This window comes from Fukomys damarensis, unplaced genomic scaffold (genome assembly GCF_012274545.1).
Source record: "Fukomys damarensis isolate Sample0158 unplaced genomic scaffold, DMR_v1.0_HiC HiC_scaffold_28, whole genome shotgun sequence".
Lineage (NCBI taxonomy): Eukaryota > Metazoa > Chordata > Mammalia > Rodentia > Bathyergidae > Fukomys > Fukomys damarensis.
The window spans coordinates 8,164,921-8,185,749 of record NW_022900940.1 but is presented as its reverse complement, the minus strand read 5'-3'; the positions used below and the strand labels follow the sequence as shown (position 1 = coordinate 8,185,749).

The 20,829-nt window shown below is 37.2% G+C and overlaps 1 protein-coding gene across 2 annotated transcripts in view; it reads left to right on the top strand.

The window, feature by feature from the left end:
- Positions 1-20,829, top strand: part of Cntn3 (contactin 3) — a 246,807-nt gene that overhangs the window by 96,763 nt on the left and 129,215 nt on the right. For both annotated transcript variants that reach the window (XM_010629962.2, XM_010629961.2), the window contains one exon: positions 4,963-5,058. In XM_010629962.2, coding sequence (XP_010628264.1) covers positions 4,963-5,058 — 96 coding nt within the window. The remainder of the gene's footprint in view (positions 1-4,962; positions 5,059-20,829) is intronic.

Genomic DNA, 20,829 nt, shown 5'->3' with positions numbered 1-20,829 from the left:
TGAGCCCACTGAAGCCTCGAGCTTCCTTTAAAGTGAAGGTGTTGGGAATTTTGTCCCTGCAGTAGGAAGGTGACTAATACAGTGTGTTTTCCATTATTGAAGTTTGAGGGCTCTTACTTATTTCACTAATGCCTAAGTGGTTTGAAAACATTTCTCTCATTCTATAGCTTGCCCTTTCATACACTTCATTTGGAATTTCACAAAGCAAAAAATTTGTATTTAGGTGATTTCCAGTGTGTCCTTTCCTTTTATGGACCATGTTTGTTTTGTTTTGTTTTTACCATCCTTACTAAATTTCTTCAACAGCATTTATTGAAAAATTATTATCCCATTGAGATGATTTTATATATTTGTCAAAAATCATTTCAGCATATTCATTATATCTATTTCTAAGTCTTCTGTTTTGTCCCACAAATCTGTGTAGCTCCCTCTGACAGTCCCACACAATTGTCGTCATTGTGGCTATGTAGTAAGTCTTAATATTTGTACAGCAGTTCTTCCCACTTCATTCTTCTTAGTCAAAACTGTTTTAGCTATTCCACTTTCTGTGATATATATATTTAAATATAAGCCTGTTTGCATCTATGTAAAATTGTTGAAGTATTAATACTTCAACTTATTAATAAAGTTTAATAACTTAGATGTCAGTTTAGAGCAGTGGTGGTGAACCTATAGCACGCATGTCACAGAGGCCTGTTTGTATCATTGAATGCTCTGAAAGGTTCACTATCACTGGCTTAGGGAGAAATGAAAACTATATTAACTTTTACAATCCATGCACCTAATATGTCTCACCATTTATTTAGGTCCTTGTGATTTTTTAAAAAAAATTTTGTCAAGTTATAAGTTTCAGTATGTAGCTCCTTTGCCTATTTTGTTGTATATATAACTAAATAGTTAATTTTCCTTGGAATGAGTATGATTAATATTGAATATTACTTGGTTTTGATCTCAGGTTCATTGTTAGTATATAGAAATTCTATCCTATGGCCTATTTAATTCAATTCTAAAAAGATTTGTTTGTCTGATTTTTAAATTTATACAATAAAGTAATATTATGGAAGTGTGGTTTTACTTTCCTATTTTCCAAATCCTATGATTTTTCTCATTTGTTGCATTAATTGTAACTTCTAGAACTGTGTTTACTAAAAGAGGCGAGATCAAACATTCCTGTCATACTTTCTAAGTGAAGACATTTGTGCTTTTGCCATTAAGTAAGATTGTAGCAGTAGTTTTTGTAGATTGTTTTCATCAAATTTATTTGATTGTAAATTATGGATATGCAAAGCCTCCTGAACAATGGCAGAGTTTGCCAGAATTAGAAATAAGATACAGAGGAAAAGCTGGAAAGTTTCTGCCAGTAAATACCGGATTATTTTGGATTTATTTTTATTCTTGAACGGAGCCTTTCCTAATGCAGTTCTTGTCACCGTTTGACCATATACACTGTGATTTGCCTTGGAGCTGCGTATGCAGTCTGCCAGTAGGCATTTTAATGATTTAATGTTTCGACACTTACACTACTTTCCACTCTGAGTTGCTAGTGTTTCTACAAAAGTTAGAAAATCCTGGTATCCCTTAAGTGTGGCAATATGCTGCCTTCATACTTCTGCTCAGTGTAGTGGAATAGGTCCAGATCACTTATTCAGTAAGAAAGAGTATCTAGAATAAGTAAAACCTCCTAAACTCAGAAGAATATACTGTTCAATTTGCAAATGGGCAAAAAGCATGAACAGATATTTCATGGAGAAGAATGTATGTGTGGGAACATAAGCACATAAGCAGATAGCCAACATCATTGGCCATCAAGTAAATGCAGATTAAAACCATAATGAGTTATAACTGCAGGCCCCTAGACACATACCTCCCCACATTCACATGGCCAAATTCTGTTCTTTGAAGCGTCTTTGACAAGTTTCAGTTAAGTATCTATTGATCATTTTATTTACCACCATTTCACCAGATGCTATATAAAATGTAGCTCTTGGACTCAGATTTATCTTTGTCTAGTTGCTTTCCTTTTTGTTCTGACACAGTATCCAACAGCAGCAACTTAAAACTGGGAAGCTGATTTTGGCTCACAGTTTCGGAAGTTGCAGTACATGGTTGGCAGAGCCGGTGTAATGGAAGGGCCTGGCAGGGAAGAAAGTTGCTCATGGTGACCAAGAAGCAGAGAGAGAAGGGAGGAGTCAAGGAGGAAGATATATTCTTCCAAGTCAGGCCCTGATGACATCCTTCTAACCAGGCCCCCCCTCTGAACACCATGATCCGGAGCACAGCACCCCTGTGATCCCAAGCACCTGCCAGTGAATGTATTCTACTTCTGAACATATGAGGCTTTGGGGGACATTCCAGATCAAAATCCTGAGTCTTTCTGCCAGACGGGTCTTTCCATGAAAGGAGGCCTCTCATAATTCATACTTTCAAAAGCTAACATATAATAGGCTGAAGTTTTGCAGGACCTCAACAAATACTTGTTTAATAAGTAACTGCTTTCTTTTCTGTCCCTGGAAGTCTGTAGATATTTAGCAGATTCTCTGTCTCATAGGCACTTTGGTATATTCCAAAAAATTTGAGGCATCTTCTAAGATACTTAATCTGGATTGAAATTTACACATTTTAATGAGAAGCTACAAAATTTTTGGCATATTTAAGGTTTTGCTATGAACTTTTTAAAAATTCAGGTCCTGGGATATAATCCCCAGAGATCTAAAATGTTCTTTGCCTTCACATACTGTATCAGGCAACTGTTTGGACCAGGGAACAAATTTGTATTAGGTAAATTTGTGCTTAGGTAAAACATATTTTCCCTTGGAGAAGACATTAATGGTATCTGTAGAATCTATTTTTTTTTTTAACACTGTAGCTAAAATCATTGATGGAAAAATTTCATCCTGTGAAATTATGTGACAGAAGAAAATAAGGATTGGGCAGAAAAATAGCAAGGATGACAAATACATATTTGTCAAGAAGGTAGACCTTTGGAAATAATTTTTTCATGAATGGGCTGTGTTCTGATAGAATACGCTTCCTTTTTCAGCCATTGGAAAGCATGGGGTGGTCCAGGTTTTCAGTTCCAGTTCAGCTACAATTCAAGGACCTTAAAGTTTTGAGAATGTTGCAGTTTAGTTACAAATTTAAGATGATAAAATGCTGTATGTGATCATTTATGTAGCATAAACTGTGGTTAAAATGAGGCCAAAATCACTGTTTTGCTTCTTTTCTGGGCACACATAATATGTTTTGCTGAGTTGCTTTCCTGCATGATCGAACCTACCAACTTAATGCAATTTTTCAATAAATGAAGCACATAAGGCTTATTTCTTTCCAGGGTACTGAAGTATGGTGATGAAAATATTTATAAGTATCTCCAGATTTATTATTGGTTATGAGATAATTATTTTGCTTTTTACATTTTTCAAAGAAAAGTTGAAATTTTCCAAGTTGCATTCCAGAGTACATGCTCTGCCTTGCTTTCTATAGTCATCACTTAAGCAGTTTATTTCAACTCTTAAGAAGCATGGGCTGAGTATGTTTTCACAAATTGACCATGCAATTATTCTGATACAGAAAGTGACACCATAGAGTATATTAACTGTGCAATCTGTAAACATTTTTTTGAATAGTAATTTAGATAAACAGTAGATCTTTCTTTTCCCCCATAGCCTTATACTTTTTTTTCAATAAAGCCAATAGAATTTTCTTTGTGCTATAATTTAAGCTGAAACATGAAGTAGTATTTGTTGTCCTGGATTGTTATTAGAAAAAATTACATATTTTCTAAAAATAATCACTGGAAATAAAATATAGTATTTTCTCTTGATTGCTGTTTTTTAAAACTTTATTAAGCACTTGAAACAATATTCCTTGGGCAATTATAAAAATAATTTGATTTTTTATAGCTATAAATGAAAGATAATATGTGGATTCAATTTACTGTTATCCTTTGAATTCTTCTTACTGGTCATGAACTACACCTTACTTCAAGCCTTTCAGAACATAGGAAGAAAAGGGCTAAAGGGATAGGGGAAGTGGGAAGGGTAGGGGAAAGGAGATAAGGGAAAAGAAAAAAAATATGAAAAAATGAAAAAATGGAAATAAAGCATTTGTAAATAGAGAAGGGAGGAGGGGGTGAATGGAGGGCAGGGACACGGGGAAAAATGAGAACCAAGACCTGTCATGTAAAGGTACAAGATCCCAATGATGAATGTAACTGTACTGTATACCTAAAATGTGCCAATAAACTCAATGGTGGGGTGGTGGGGAGAACACAGGAAGGACACAGACAAATAGGACTTATACCTAGAAACTGAATATTTTAAAGTATTTTTGTAAGTAACAATAATAATTGGTAAAGTTTACTTAGGCTTTTTATGTTTGTTTGTTTTTTGTTTTTTGTTTTTTTTTTTTTTTTGACACAGCAATCCTCCTGCCTCAACCTCCCGAGTGCTGGGATTACAGGTGTGCGCCACCACGCCCGGCTTACTTAGGCTTTTTATGATCAAATATTGTAGAGGAAAATTCGTGAATAATTGATCATTCTGACAAAGTGAAGGTAAAAGTCCTTATGATACGCTGAATTACTGGAACAGATACAGAAATCATATTTAAGAATATTTTTTGTTTCGGGATATTTCATTTCCTTCTTTGAATCATTATATTGTCTGATTAGTTCATTTTAAGGTATACTTTGTCTTTTTGGTTACTCCATGCTTTTTTGATCCTTTTACAGCAACATAGAATCCATGGATATGAATTTGCATTGTATTACTGGCTTTCTAGAAGCCAATTTAAAATATTCTAAATCCCGTTTTTCCTCTTAAAAGAAATATTTCTCCTCTTGAAGTTCTGGAGAATGGATTTAAAAATTATTTTCCTAAAGAAAGGAACATTGTAGTATAAAAAATTGATTTTCCTTTTCAAAATTCAGTTTTGTCTTGTTTTATTTTGTTTTCAATTTAGATCTCGAAAATTTTAAAACCAGAATGAGGAGTACAGTGTCAGTGCGTGAAGGCCAGGGAGTGGTCCTGCTTTGTGGTCCCCCGCCACACTCCGGTGGTAAGTGGCACTTTGTTTTCTGCTTTTCCCTTTTATTAAGTTTCAGGGCAAGGCCTGTGGCATACATACTGTTATTGCTTCTGTACGTTATCCTTAGGAACTTAGTAACCTGTGCATCAGTGAGAGATTCTGTCAGCTGAGTTGGAATATGAGATCTCTAGAAAATATGTACCATCCTGAAGCATTTATAAACACAATTTACACATTCTAGCAAGGAGGGTTTCAAAGGCAATGGAGATCTTAACAGTGGTGAACAATGCTTTGTCCTTACTCCATTATCATTTGTTATTTGGTTTTGGTCCGTGGTACAGATTGACCCCCCATTAATATGAGACAACATTCGATCATTTTATATATGTAGTATTTATGAAAATGATATGTATAGTCACATTATTTTCATTTCCATTGAGCTATTGGAATTGCAGATTTTATGCTACATTGGTATAGATCAGAATACACCAATCTAAAGCACATTGATAGAAATTGAAATATATTGCCAGAAATTCCAAAGCTTAACATGTAGTTACCCGGAGTGAAAATAAACTTTAGCACATACGAAAATAATTTAATGTGCTTCCTAGTATGAGCCTGGAGCACTGGTTTCATTTTCCTTTCATCCTCACCTTTGTAAATGTGGTCACTTGTGGGAACAAAGAGGACATTATTAATATATAAATCAGTGTTCTCTGAGAAATGAACATATTCTGTTATCGAGAGATTGAGAATTGCTGAGAGATAAATAAGTTAGGGGGATTTTCTGGCCAGGGGTGAAATTGAGAAGTCTTCTTTTTATCATAGCAAATCCATTTCAAATGAAAATATTCTGGGCTTTATTTGTTCTGCAGGGTCCTTCTTTCCTGGTGACTTGTAGGTTTTAATCGTAAACCCTCAACCTAATAATACAAACATCTCTCATCTCAAGTACATGACCATGTGAAAAACATGAGTCATTTGGAGCCTGAAGATCTGTAACTTGGTTAAAGAGATTGCCACCATGTTTGCAGGCATGTGGCTTAATTGAATACCTTTTTCTGGAATGCTGATAATCCAAAGGAACTTTAACTCTGAATATAGGATAAAGTCTCTCGATTGCAAATTAAAGCAACTGAAGTCAGACTGGCTTGAAGAATACAGGGTATTCACTAGCTCTAACTGGCTTCTAATGGAGCGGTAAGATTTGCAGAGAGCTATGTTACCCAGAAATACTTGCCACCTTGCTGTGGGGTGTGGAGTCAGCAGATGGCTTGTTGCGCTGGGCCTCACAGACCCACTGGCACACATTCCAACCCTGGCTTCCACATCTGGTGACTCAGCAAGGTGGGGCCGTAAATGGCCTACCCTTTCTGACCAACACTGGTTGATTCTGATATTACTAATCAGATATCACCATGTGTTCCTTCACTTCTACTTGATCACTTTTCTGTGGGTGGAAATGGCTAAATTTGTTATTTTCTGAGTACTCCCATCCAAGTACTGACCAGGCTCAACCCTGCCTAGCTTCCGAGATCAGACAAGATTGGGCGCGTATGGCCGTAGACTATTTTCTGATTACAAAAGACGCATAGTTTATGTATTCATCAGATTTCTTCCCACAGAATCTAACAAAATAAGCACAGAAAGGCAATAAAAATGATAGCAATAGTAATAGTAACCTGTGTTCACTTGACTGTTGCTTAGATGCTAAGCAATATGTTTATCCTTTGTGGAAATTTTATGCTAGTGAAATTTTTCTGGTTAAAATTGTAGAGAACAATAAGATGAGTATCAATCTCAGAGATAGACTTGCAAACTCAGTCTTGTAGATGGCCAAAGCATGAGCTCTTAGCAGGTAATACTTGAATATCTTAAACCCAAGCCCTCCTTCCCTTCCTTCTCTTTCTCCCCTTTCCCTCCCTCCCTCCTTTCCTCCCTCCCTTCCTTCTTTCCTTCCTCCTTTCCTTCCGGTACCTGTTTATAATACATAATACTTACATGCCTCTGGGTAAATTCATTCATATGCATATCATGTCTTGGTTGTTTTGACTTCCCCTCGCCCCCACCCTCCCTTCTCCCACCTTTTCTACAACCACTTCCCATCTCCACAGGATCTACCTCTGCATTCTTGCCGTTTCTCTTTTTTATTTTGCTCTTTAACTTCGACTTCCCATATTAAAGAAGCCATGTGGGAGTTAACCTTCTGTGTCTGATTTAGCTCCCTTAGCATTATCATCTCAAGATCCACAATGGAGCCCTACTAAAGCAGAAAGAAGGATAAATTTGAGTCATGTATAGGAAAATGGATGGATTTAAAACTAAGTCTCAGCACAAAGCTTCCCAGCTTCTGTGTAGGGCTACAATTTGGGAGTTTTAAGATTGTGGCTTAAAAAAGGTTGTACCTTTCCAAACATCACAGAACAGTGAGGAAGAGAAATTGGAATCTGGGTGATCTGCCTCCTGTCCAGAGCTCTGCACTATACCCTGCTGTAAACAAGCCTGCAGCACCCTCCTCCAAATGATAAGGCACAGTCTTCAGAAAAAGCACCAGTGTCCTCAGCCAAGGGCTTCTGATATCTCCACTTTAGAAGCAGCTAAGTTAATAGCTGTGTTTTAATATTCCAGCACCTTGTTTACAGAAACATTTGACACATCAGCAATGCCTAAAGTCATATTAGCAGAAATCTCCCTGAGTTCGGCCAAATGCTCAATTCAGAGATGCTCTACCCCACTGCTCCTGAGACTTTAATTGCGAATGAATCAGCTCTGGACTTGACAGAATGCAGATTGTGATTCTCTAGGTCTGGGCTGGGGCCTGAGATTCTGTATTTCTAGTAGACTGTCCTGGGAGCCCGATGCTCTTGGTCCATGGGCTAATGGTAGTAGCGAGACTCTAACCTGTCTGTTCCATTTTATGAACACCCTGATGATTTTCCCGAGACCATCCTCTGTCCTCTCAGCCTCCCTTCTCTCCTCTCTCTTTTCACAGTCACTGCATTAATGGCATTTAGCACATCAGGGCCAAAAGATTATCTCTCCCCCAGGATGGTATTTCTTCCACCTCCCAAGTCAACCCTGAAGCTTCTTTCTCAAGATACTGTTCACCCTGATTTATTTTCTTGTTTGGTGGCCTTCCAAGTCTCCAACCGATTTGTATATTTTTATTGCCTCATAAAACTCCTGTCTTTCTTTTCTAAGTCCTACGGCTGTGTTCAATTTTAATGATCGTCCCAGAGTTCCAAGCATAAAAGGGATCATGATTTTACCCCACAACTTCTCACTGCCCAGGTGTGATATGAAAGCAGCACAATCTCTAGCTTGAATTTGACTTAGGTCTAATGAACCAGAGAAAGTCTCACCAAAAACCCTTTCGGATTTTAAAATTAAATTGTATTCAGTAAGAGGTATAAGAGGGATTCTCCATCGTTTTGGTATTTCATCTTCTATGAAACCTCTTGGATTTCTCCCATCTCTCCATGCTCATACTTCTGTTCTTGTCATCACAATGAGATGAAAATATCAAAGCATAAAGAAACACCGGTGAGGGTGTACCATGCACCCATTCATCATGGATGGATGTCATATTTACCCCCAAACAGCTTTATGGTAGGCACACTGCTTTTTGCATGCTTCTTATAGTGACCACTTCAGAAATTAGAAGGATCCCACCCTAGAAAGGTTTTACTCATTTGAATGTTTTTAGGTAGGAGAGTTAGAACTAACAAGGGCTTTGTTTCTTTGTTTGGGTTTTGGTTTGGCCTTACATTTTCCTGTACCCAGCAATATGATACATAAGAATTGTTGCTATGCAGTTTAGTAACAGGTAGTAATTACTCTTCTTCCTTTTTTTTTATTCCCTGTGTCCTAGTTTTCCTTCTCTTATTAGCCACAATAAAATTTTATTAACGTTGCTTCTCTTGATGAAGCAAATTTATAAGTTCTTGTGTTGAGAAAACAAAAGAGCAACATATCCCCTAAAAAAACTAGGGAGATAGACATAGAACGAGCCTAAGATTTCCAAAGTATTAAAGTATATTATTCAATACTCCCTCAATCCATGTGTGCAAATTGATAAAATTTATCTAGACTGATTTGCTTAAAAGAGTCACCATCTATCGGATCTACTAAGAGGAAAAATTGCTCCATGGTAGGAGAGAACTAGGAAGCTTTCCTAATTATTTAGGTAGCCCCACAGCACCACAGAATGTTGTCATCTCAGAGGTCTTAATCTCTTCTTAATTCTGTCACATTTTCTGCCATGGCTTCATCATTGCTTTCTCTGCAGAAAAGACCAGCACCTCCCTGAGTCCCGTGGGTGAAATAGTCCAAAATTAATTGGAAAACTAGGAACTGATAAACTAGAAATGAGGAACTGGACATAGATTGCCTATCATGTAGTTATTGATCTCATTACTGATAGTGTGGAAAGCTGGGTATTAGGGTTGCTACTATGCAGTTGCTGCTATCTCAACAAAAAAATCAGTAGCAATTCAAATGTAGGAAAAAAATTACCCTATTAAAAATAAGGTAGAAAGACTAGTTCGTGGGCACCTCATGATAAATCCTAATCAGATAGGAATTCTTGGTTTAATCAAGTTATTCCTTACACACATCTTTGGAGAGCTGATTTTTTGCCCAGTGATGACTGATGGAATTTATTGTGAGTAGAGAATAGGCTGGAAGTCTGCCTAGTGTTTAATCAGCAAACTACTTTGGTCTCTGATCCAGCTTTCCACCTATGTGCATAATCTTGAGAATTTAGGCCCATACACTGTGATTCACTTACAACAACACCGCCTAGGGGTTGTGAAAAGGAGAATGTGAGATGTCAAACAGCAGGTAATGTAAGTTGAAGCCACTTTATGCTAAAAATTGATTTGTAAAACTTAGTGTGACCAAAGTGTGAACGGTTAGCAACAAAGCAGATGGCATGGGATTTATACCTTCTGTTTCAACATTATTTTTTTTTTCTTCTCCAAAATGAATAGACCAAAAGGCCCAAGTCATCGTAGGTAGTACTAAATAGGGATTTTCATTTTGCAAAAAACGTTGCAGTTGCTGGAGACTTTATCAAGGCAAAACATACATTATCTAGTGTTTTTTTAATGTGATTATGACTCCACAAATTTTCCAAATAATACTTTTTGTGTTTGTAACATCACCTTGTATTAGGCAATTTTCCATGAACTATACTTCCCTAGTCTTCTGCTTGTAAGTCAGCCAAACTTAAAAAGTACTAGCTTTTTTCAAATTTTCAAAGTCCAGAATATATGCTACATGGCTGGGCACAGTGTATGCCTATAATCCCAGCATTCTGGAATGCTGAGACAGGAGGTTCGCAAGTTGGAGCCCAGCCTGGGCAACTTAGCCATTTAATAAAAACCTGTCTCAAAATAAAAAATAGGGAAAAAAAGTAAAAGAACAAAGTGTAAGAATTTAGCTCATTGTGACAGCTCTGGGTTCAGTCCCCAGCAAAATACACACAAACACACACACAGACACATACACACACACACGTCTGCACACCTGAATATGTGATATGTTCATAGGGAAAATAACCTTTGTGGCTCCTATTGCATTCGCCTTTCTGCTCAGTGTAAACTGTAGCTCCAAGGAACCAGTGGCTTCCTTTTTCACCCAAGCAGAATGTTCAAATGTTGTATCACAGCATCACTGAGGAGTAGGAAACAGAGGATTGGTAAGTTATTGATAATTAGCATCTGCACCAAAGAGTACTGTTTCTGAATTATTTTACTTAACTAAAGGTTAGATTAATGTGTCATGGCAAAGAGTTATAGAATCCTTCTGTGGAGAGTGAGAAAGGGAGAGAGAGATGCAGAAAGACAGATACAGAAAGAAGACGTAGAAGTTATAAACTGGGTAGCTAGAGCCACACCACCTGATTCCAGATCAGACTGTAACATTGCTATGACTGGGGCAAGCTGCTTATCTTCTGTATATCTGTTTCCTTCTGTAAATGTGTCAGGGAATCATAGAACCTAGCTATGTACAATTACTGTGAGATTTTCTTTTTGACAGATCAAGGATCGAACCCAGGCATTTGCACTGAGATACATCCTATTTTAGTTTATTAATTTTGATACAGTTTTTTGCTAAGTTACCCAGTTGGGGCTCAAACTTATGATCTTCAACCTCCTAGAGAACATCAATTACTGCATGTGGCTGTACACTTCATTATTGTGATGATTTAAGAAGTTAGCACATGAGACTTGTTTAAAATGACTGATAGATTTATATACATACAAATACAGAACCATATATATATATATATATATACATGTATGTATGTATGAAAACATAAAATATCAAATATTTGAAAAATCAATAAAGGCACACTCTGTTTCCTTCCTTCTTGTATTTCAAGGAATTGTCTTGCCTGGAAAAGGATTCTACAAAATGTGTGGGCTTCTCTCCTGGTTAGATTATCTGTAATTGAGGGTGAAAGCCTTGATTGCTCTTTAATAAAACAGATATTCCCACAGACAGATGCCTCTGAGAAGCCAGGTGGCCACGGCTGACTGGCTCCATGGGTGCATCTGTAACAAGCCATCCCAGTCAGATGCTCTCTTTAGAGAATTTGGTATTTGACCCGAAAGTCCACAATTTTGAAGCTTGGAGCAGTTTTGAAAACTTGGAGCAGTTTCTTTCTACTGTGGCTGTTACCCAGCTGGGAAAGCTGATGCCCGGGCAACAGAGAGCAGAGACACAGAAGTACCGAGATCTCGGGCTGAAGGCTCTCCAGTTCCTCTTCTTGGCAGCTTCTTCCTTGATCGTAGCTGTTCTACAATAGCCATACATCCATATGTCACGTCTCTGTCCTTAACTCAGGTCTTGTTTCTTGTAAACAAAGACTCATAACTAAAATAATGGGCATTATGGTTAGAGCTACAGTAGTAGGAGTAATAGTAGTGTGTGTGTGTGTGTGTGTTTGTCTGGGTATGTGTGGTAATGAAACTGACACAAGGAGAACAGAAAATTTAATATATAAAAATCACAGAAACAGCATCTCTAAATCTCCTGTGGGCAGTCCCAGGATCCCCCCCCCTTTTTAATTAAAGCCAACACTGAACACAACACACCTAGTTTCGAAGGAGTCAGGGTCGTGGAAGATGATTCGAAGGAGCTGGGGGTTCATTCATCATTGCTGGCATGCTTCCTCTCTGAGCGAACATCCCCCAAATTTCCAAGATGCCACTGACCATTCTTCCTACATTTTTCTCATAGCTTCAGGCTTTCCCTTCCCATTCCATTCTCAGATCCCCTAAGTGGTCTGCCATAGAATGATGAGAAAATCATTTTCTTCCACTCTAGAGACAGCTGAGTTCTCCATAGTCTGATTTCATCCACATAAAGACAGAAGTCAGACAGAGCCTCGAGCCCATCAAAAAAATTACATGCAGGAGCTTGAGAATTTAAATCCACTGTTAAAAAGAGCTTCAATAAGAATTTGTTTTAAACCTTCAGATCCAAGACTGCTTTCTCTTTTAAATAAGAATTAGATTGTGAATTCAGTGCAAATTATGGTAAAGGCTTTGTTTATTAACCATCCCCCTTCAAAACTGAGGATCATCTTTATTTGGTGCTTCAGTAAGAAAAGACTGATGAATTAATCTGTACATGACCACAGAGAAAGCCTACCCACTAATGTTGTTTAGAACTACCTTTGTATGCCCTTTCTGTTTTAACTAGGATTATTCAAGCTGTTGCAACAAAGACAACTGAAACTTTCTTAGCTCAAACTAAACGGTAGCTTTTGCCTAGGTAACTCCAAATTAAGTGTTTGCAACTACAAGGATGTAGCCCTCTCATTGGGCGCATAACTTCCAAATTTGAGAAGGTTGAGCTTTTGAGCTTTCTTTGTGTGTGTGGTACTGGGGACTGAACACAAGGTCTTGGCACTAAGCTGTATTTCCAGCCCTTTTTAATTTTTGTTTTACAACAAGGTGTCCCTACATCACTAATTTTCCCAGGTGAGGCTCGAATTTGCAGTCCTCCTGCCTCAACCTTAGAAAATACTTAGATTATAAGTATGTGCCATCATACCCAGCTCCAAGGTTGCTATTTCTGTTTCCATCAAGCTGGCTGAAGGGAATGGGTAAAAGATTCATTTCATTTATGACATAGACCTAAATGGTACATGTAACCTGTGTGCACATACGTGTTCACTGGTCCCTGGTCACATGGTTATACCTAAGAGCCAAGGCAGTGAAAAAATAGTCTGCTCTATGCTGCAGGAGAAGCAGAAATGGATTGTAAGAATAGATATCCAGCACTTCCACATGTACGTAGACCTGTGCTTTTATAAATAAGCACTTAGGGAACCACAGATACATTAGATACTGGACCATGTATTAATAATTATAGTGTTCTATAAACAGCAGTGCATGAGGGTTCCACAGTCTCACTGTCAGGGATTCTGCCCCCAGAGAGGTGGCTTTCCTGGGAGTCTGCATTCTTTATTCTTGGTCCTTGGAAAGTTTGATTCAGGGTATCATTGAGCCACATTTGATATTAAAAGTTATACAGCTTCAGATGTTTTTCAGAAGTGCTTAAAGGAACAGAGAAAGATTTGTGCTGGAGCAAGTGGAAGAGTTAGGGTATGTTTTAGACTGAATTTTATCAAGGAGGACACCTTGTACTCAGAAACTGAAGTGGATTTCTGGCTGATATAGAACTTTGGTGCTCATTTATTTACTAGCAAGATAATTCTTATATCAGCAGATTTTTTGTTTTGTTTTGTTTTGCATTGTAGAGTGGAGTACTGGTGTGCCTAGTTGTGTAGCTGAGATTTCTCTGGCTCTCATCCGCCTGCCCAGGTGCCGCACAGCAGCACACAGCAGTCCCTTGTGTTTGTTGATCCTTACAGGGACTCAGCACCTCTCCTGGCACATGGTTAAGTTCGCAGAGCTTTTGATCCCCACAGGCACTAGTTGGCACCTGTTCTGGCATAGTTTGAATTTTTGTATTGTTGCTGTTTTAGGTCTGTGGGTGTCACATCCCAAGGAGGCAAGTGTGCCCCAAATCTATGCTTTAGGGATGGAGTTTTAAAATTGATCTCTTTCATTTTTAGACCTGGGTTTTATTTGAAGCATATTTTTCTCATTCAGCTTAGCAAATTGAACTGATACCAGGATTTAAAGGTAAGCAACTGTGAAGTGCAGTTTTCAGTAAGATTTCAGAAATCTTGTTCTGCACTCATTCACATAACCTGTGCAGTGATCACCTCATCCTATTTCAGGAATCGGGAGGGGCTAGCCAAGTGTTCAAATGAATGAGAAGGGCCAGGATTTGCAGTTTAGGCAATTATATTTCTGGCAGTGAAGATAGCTCTCTTAACAGCATCATTTACTTTATTTGCATTTTTAAAATATAGAAAACCCAGTTCTTTTTTGAGTTCATTAATTTTTTGTCATACATTTTTCCAATTTACTGAGTACATTGCTTACCATGACGTTTTTCCTAATATCCCTTTATGTTAAATTCATTAGACACACTTTGAGTATTAAGCACAAAGAGATATTTTTCACTATTTTATATGAACTGTGCTCTGAATCAGTCCTTATTTACCAGGTTGTGTGACAGTAACTTGTGACTGAAGACTCAGTAGATTTTTCTAACAGTGATATTTCCTTCTGCATATCCATGAGGCTGAGTTGGCTACACCTATACTCCCTGTGACTTCTTTGTTCTGAGAAAAATTGGTTCCTACTTGGGACATACCATTTTAATGGCACAAAGAGAAAATTGTCTTGGTGATTTATTTTGTTCACAAACGGTATACACATCATTTTTTTTCATTCCATTTTTCAAATCAGCTATTATGACCAGTGTTGGCCAAATGGGCCAAATATACTTTCATAGACAAGAATAACCAGTAATTCTAAGTAATAACATAATTCACCATATACCCTTTTATTCCTTTTCGTGAGCTTTTTGGCATTTGTAGTTCTTAAAAAATTAGTACATGTCTGTAGTACATGTTTACATTCCTTGTGTGGAGTTGGTACATGCACATAACACATCTTAATTCCTTTTTTTTATCCCCATCTCCTCCCTTTCCTCCCTCCTCCCAGCAGTCTCTTGAGGTAACTTTGAAAGACAAGTGATAGGTATCACCTTAGTCCAGTTCTACTGAACACTCATCATGTTCCCATGAGTAGATATAATAAGCAGGACTGTATCTAATTCTTCTATTGTAGCTGTAAATAAAGTGCTTGCTATTCCTAATGTAAGGCTTTGTATAAATCTGGAAACTAAGCGTTTTCCTCCTTTTTTGACATACTCAGTTTTTTCAGTAACATTATTTTACTTAAAAGTATTATGCTTTTTGCAGCCACTTCTGTCACTGCTTCTAAATTTGTGTTTAATTTTTCACAACATGCTTCATGCCCTCTGCCTTACCACTGTCTGATCATTTTGCAATCTTACTTTGCAAAGTATCCCTGAGAAGGCTGGCTGCTCAGGGGTTGATATATTAAATACAAGATTATGAGAACAGTTTTGTTTGCAGTATTGGAGATTGAACCCAGGGCATTTACAGTGAGCTACATCTCTGGCCCTTTCATTACTGTTGTTGTTTTTGCTGTCATCATCATCATCATCATCATCATCATTATTATTTTTTTTTTATTGAGTTTATTGGTACATTTAGGGATACAGTACAGTTACATTCATTGTTGGGATCATGTACCTTTACATGGCAAGTCTTGATTCTCATTTTTTTCCCCTTACCTCTGCCCTCCCTTCACCCCCTCCTCCCCTCCCCATCTACAAACACTTTATTTTCATCTTTTCATTCTCTCACATTTTTTTCTTTTCCCTTTTTGTTCTTCCCCTACGTATCACACCTTCCCTACACCTTTAGCTCCTTTCCTCCCATTTCTAAAGGTCAGTAATCTTATTAGAATCTTATGCATTGTTGCAGAATATTCACACCAGGGAAACTATTTGGTATTTACACATGTGGGACTTATTTATTTCACTTAGGAGTATATCTTCAATATGTATCCATTTTCCTATGAATGAATCTATTCTCTCGCTCTTTATGGCTGAGTAATATTCCATTTTATAGAAAAACCACATCTTCTTTATCCAGTTTCCAACGGATGGGCAAATAGGTTGTTTCCAAGATTTAGCTATTACAAACTGTGCCGCTATAAACATGGGTGCACATACTTCTCTGTGATATGATTCTTTTAGTTCTCTTGGAAAGATACCCAACAGAGGGATGGCTGGGTCAAATGGAACCTCCAGTCCAAGCTCTTTGAGGTATCTCCATATTGATTTCCATAGTGGTTGCACTAGTCTGCACTCCCACCAACAATGGAGGAGGGTTCCTTTCTCCCCACAACCCCGCCAACATTTGTTATTGTGTGATTTCTTGATAGCAGCCATTCTTTGTGGGGTGAGGTGGAATCTCAGTGTTGTTTTCATCTGCATCTCTCGAATGACCAGTGATGTGGAACATTTTTTCATATATTTTCTTGCTGCTTTCACTTCTTTGTATGAGAAATGTCTGTTCATTTCGGATGCCCATTTTTGGATCGGGTCTTTATATTTGGGGGGACTGATTGTTTTGAGTTCTTTATATATCCTTGATAATAGTCCTTTGTCTGAGGTACAGCTGGTAAAAATTTTTTCCCACATTGTAGATTGTCTCTTAGTTCTGCTAATGGTTTCTTTTGAAGTACAGAAGCTTTTTAGTAAGATGAGATCCCAGTTGTTGATTCTTTCTGCTAGTTCCCGTGCTACTGAGGATTTGTTCATAAAGTCTTTTCCTATACCAATGTCTTCCAGAGTTCTGCCTAACTTACTTTCCAGCAAGTTTAATGTTTCTGTTTTAATATTTAGATCTTTAATCCATTTGGATTTTAATTTAGTGCATGGCGAAAGATAAGGGTCTAATTTTAATCTGTGACAGGTTGATATCCAGTTTTTCCAACACCATTTATTAAAGAGGCTATCTTTCCTCCACTGAGGATGGTGAGCTCCTTTGTCGAAGATGAGGTAGCTGAGTACATCTGCATTTGTTTTTGTGTCTTCCAGTCTGTTCCATTGATCCTCAGGCCTATTTCTTTGCCAGTACCATGCTGATTTTATCACAGTGGCTTTGTAGTATAGTTTCAAATTGGGAATTGTTACACCTGGTGCCATGTGACTGTTGCCTATAATGGCTTTTGCTATTCTAGGTCTCTTGTGGTTCCAAATGAATTTTTGGATTCTTTTTTCTAGTTCTGTGAAATATAGTGTTGGAATTTCAATTGGCATTGCATTGAATGTATATAGCAGTTTCGGTAGTATGGCCATTTTCACTATGTTGATTCTTCCTACCCAGGAGCAGGGGATATCTTTCCATTTTTTTATATCCTCTTCGATTTCTTTTTTCAGAGTGCTGTAGTTTTCAGTGTAGAGATCTTTTGTTTCTTTTGTTAGATTGATTCCTAGATACTTCATTTTTTTGGATGCTATTGTAAAAGGAATTTTTTCCCTTATTTCTCTTTCTGTCTGTCTGTTATTTGTGTATAGAAAGGCTATTGATTTTTGGGTATTCACCTTGTATCCAGATACTTTACTGAATCTGTCAATTAAGTCTAGAAGTTTTTTGGTGGAGTTTTTTGGATCTTCAATGTAGAGTATCATATCATCAGCAAATAATGATAGTTTAACTTCTTCCTTTCCTATCTTTATTGCTTTAATTTCTTTCTCTTGTCTAATTGCTGTGGCTAATGTTTCCAGAACTATATTGAAGAGAAGTGGCGATAGTGGGCATCCTTGTCTTGTTCCTGATTTTAACATGAAGGTTTTCAGTTTTTGGCCATTCAATATGATGTTGGCTGATGGTTTTTCATAAATAGCCTTTATTAAATTGAGGTATAGACCATCTATTCCAATTTTTTGCAGGGTTTTTATCATGAATGGGTGTTGAATTTTATCAAATGCTTTTTCTGCATCTATTGAGAGGATCATATGGTTTTTGTCCTTGACTTTGTTAATATAATGTATTACATTCACTGACTTTCGTATGTTGAACCACCCTTGCATCTCTGGAATAAATCCGACTTGGTCATGATGGATGATCTTCTTAATAATCCTCTGTATTCTGTTTGCTAGTATCTTATTAAGGATTTTTGCATCTATATTCATTAAGGAGATTGGTCTGTAGTTCTCCTTTTTGGTTGTATCTTTCTCTGGTTTGGGAATCAGAGTGATACTTGCTTCCAGGAATGAATTTGGAAGTATAGCTTCTCTTTCAATTTCATTGAAAAGTTTGAAGAGTAATGGTAGTAGTTCTTCTCTAAATGTCTTGTAAAATTCAGCAGTGAATCCATCAGGGCCTGGGCTTTTCTTTGTTGGTAAGTTTTTAATTACATTTTCAATTTCACTGATTGTGATTGGGGTGTTTAAAATGTTTTTATCTTCTTCGTTCAACTTTGGTAATTCATAAGTATCTAGAAATCTGTCCATTTCTTCTGTGTTTTCCATTTTATTAGAGTACAGGTTCTCAAAGTAGGTGTTCATGATCCTCTGGATTTCTTTCGGATCTGTTGTGACTTCGCCTTTTTCATTCCTAATTGCATGGATCTGAGCCTTTTCTTTCCTTTTTTTGATAAGATTAGCTAAGGGTTTGTCAATTTTATTTATTCTTTCAAAAAACCAGCTCTTTGTTTCATTTATTTTTTGTATCGTTTTCTTAATTTCAATTGCATTGATTTCTGCTCTGATCTTTATAATTTCCTCTCTTGTTCGAGCTTTGGGTTTTTCTTGCTCTTGTTTTTCTAGGAGTCTAAGTTTCATCGTTAATATCATCATTATTATTATTAAGACAGAATCTCACTATGTTGGTAAATTGGCCAGGATGAGTTTGAATTTATGATCCTCCTGTCTTAGCCTTTCATGTACATTATGCCTGTCTTGTGAGGGCAATTTTTCAAAAACTTTTTGAAAAATATGCTAGAGAAAGGAAATGAAAGCATCTTTGTTTTGAAGAGCTTTTAATAGGACATTATTAATTTTACATATATGAGAGCAGAAACTGAACACGCATCATTTCCCAGACTTTCCTTGAGAAGAAATCTCTGGTTTGTGGAGATCCTTGCAGGACTAGGAATGCTGAAAAGCACTTTTCAAAAAATGGTGACCCAGCACGAAGACAGCCCACACCTGTCATCTTCAGAATATCCTCTGATGAGTACCCTGTTCGTAAAATTAGGTGGCAGCTTTCTGTACAGCCCTCTCATTTCTACTACTTCCTCTTCAACTATTTTAAATGTAATTTAATATGAATATTTATAATAATTGAACCTGTACTGAAAAATTATAAAGACAGAGACAGAGGGATAGGATGGAAAGAAAGAAATAATGCAGAGAGAAGGGAAGGGGAGGAAGGGAGGCAAGAAAAGAACAGAGGAAGTGGGGAAGAAATGATGGGAGGAAGCAAAGGAGAAGTCTCTTATTTCATCTATAAGAAGATTTATTTGTCTGAATTTGTTCATATTCATCTTGGCTAGGGATTTCTCAGTATGTTAGTGAATAATCTCATTATATCATTAGGAAACTGGGGGAGAAAATTAAAGGGTTGTTTTGATGAGTTAAAATACTTTTGGTGTTTTGTAAATTCAATTAATTATGTGTGAATCATGTTACATCTGTTCTAGTAATAGCAACAGGCTGGTGTTTTCTGATAGATAAATCCATCCACCAGTCATCCATAATCATTGATCTTCAGATAAGTGGACTCACTCTGGCTGACACACAGTAACTGTGGTGTGTTTTTATTCTACTGCCAAAGCATGCAATAGTCTGCAAGTCTCTTAAGTAGGCCTATTCTGTTTGCACTTGAGACACGAAATGACATCTGAAGTGGTGATATATGTACACTTATGGCAATCTTTCTCAAGCATTATAACCTTTAAGCACCATCACATCTCCCAGGATCCTTTGACCTTTTCTCTCTGTATTATGCTTTTGACAGCTCAGTGAGAGAAACAGCATACCTGACATCTGGCATAAACAAGAAATGTTAATTCTTGGCACATAATATTACCAACCCCTTACAGATATTGTGTGCTGTATTTTGGCATTCCCAAGGCTACAACACAGTTTGAATGAGTTCTCTTAATCTAGCAGCCCCAGAGTTAGTTGTGGTTTGCATAGCTGGGCTTGGAGTCTGGGGTTCATTGCCATAAGTCATATGGAGGCAGAAGTTAGGGAATTCTGTGCCATATAGTAAGAGGATTTTGTTCTCTATAGTAGAGAATAAGAGGAATTTATGAAGTATCAGAACAAAGAGACAAATGTCTAAACAGAATAACATCTAGAGGGTCCAATTAAAGTAACCAGACTATTTCTGTGAGTAAGAAAAGACAAAAGTCTGTAACCCCTATAGGGACTGGCTCCTGGTATATGTCACAGAAGGCATTTATGAATCCCTCTCTTCTTTCTAAGTCTTGGTAACGTATACCAGGTATGTATTAGAAGCTATGAAGAGTCTGCAGAAATCTCAAATTGAAAGACATGCTGCTCTGTTGAAGCCAGGTGATCACTATCTGAACAATATAATGTCATCATGGAATTTTTCAAGAAGGAAAAAGAGTTTGTAAAATTCTAAACCTAGTGTATGTCCATACAGGGAACTAGAAAACAACCTAAGAATTGGCTTAACTAAAGGAAGTAACCATTAAACACATAATCCATATATCTCAGCTGAAAGTCTCACACCAAAAATTTAGAATATGAAAGTATTTTGTCTAAGGTATGATTTATAAGTGTGTATGTATG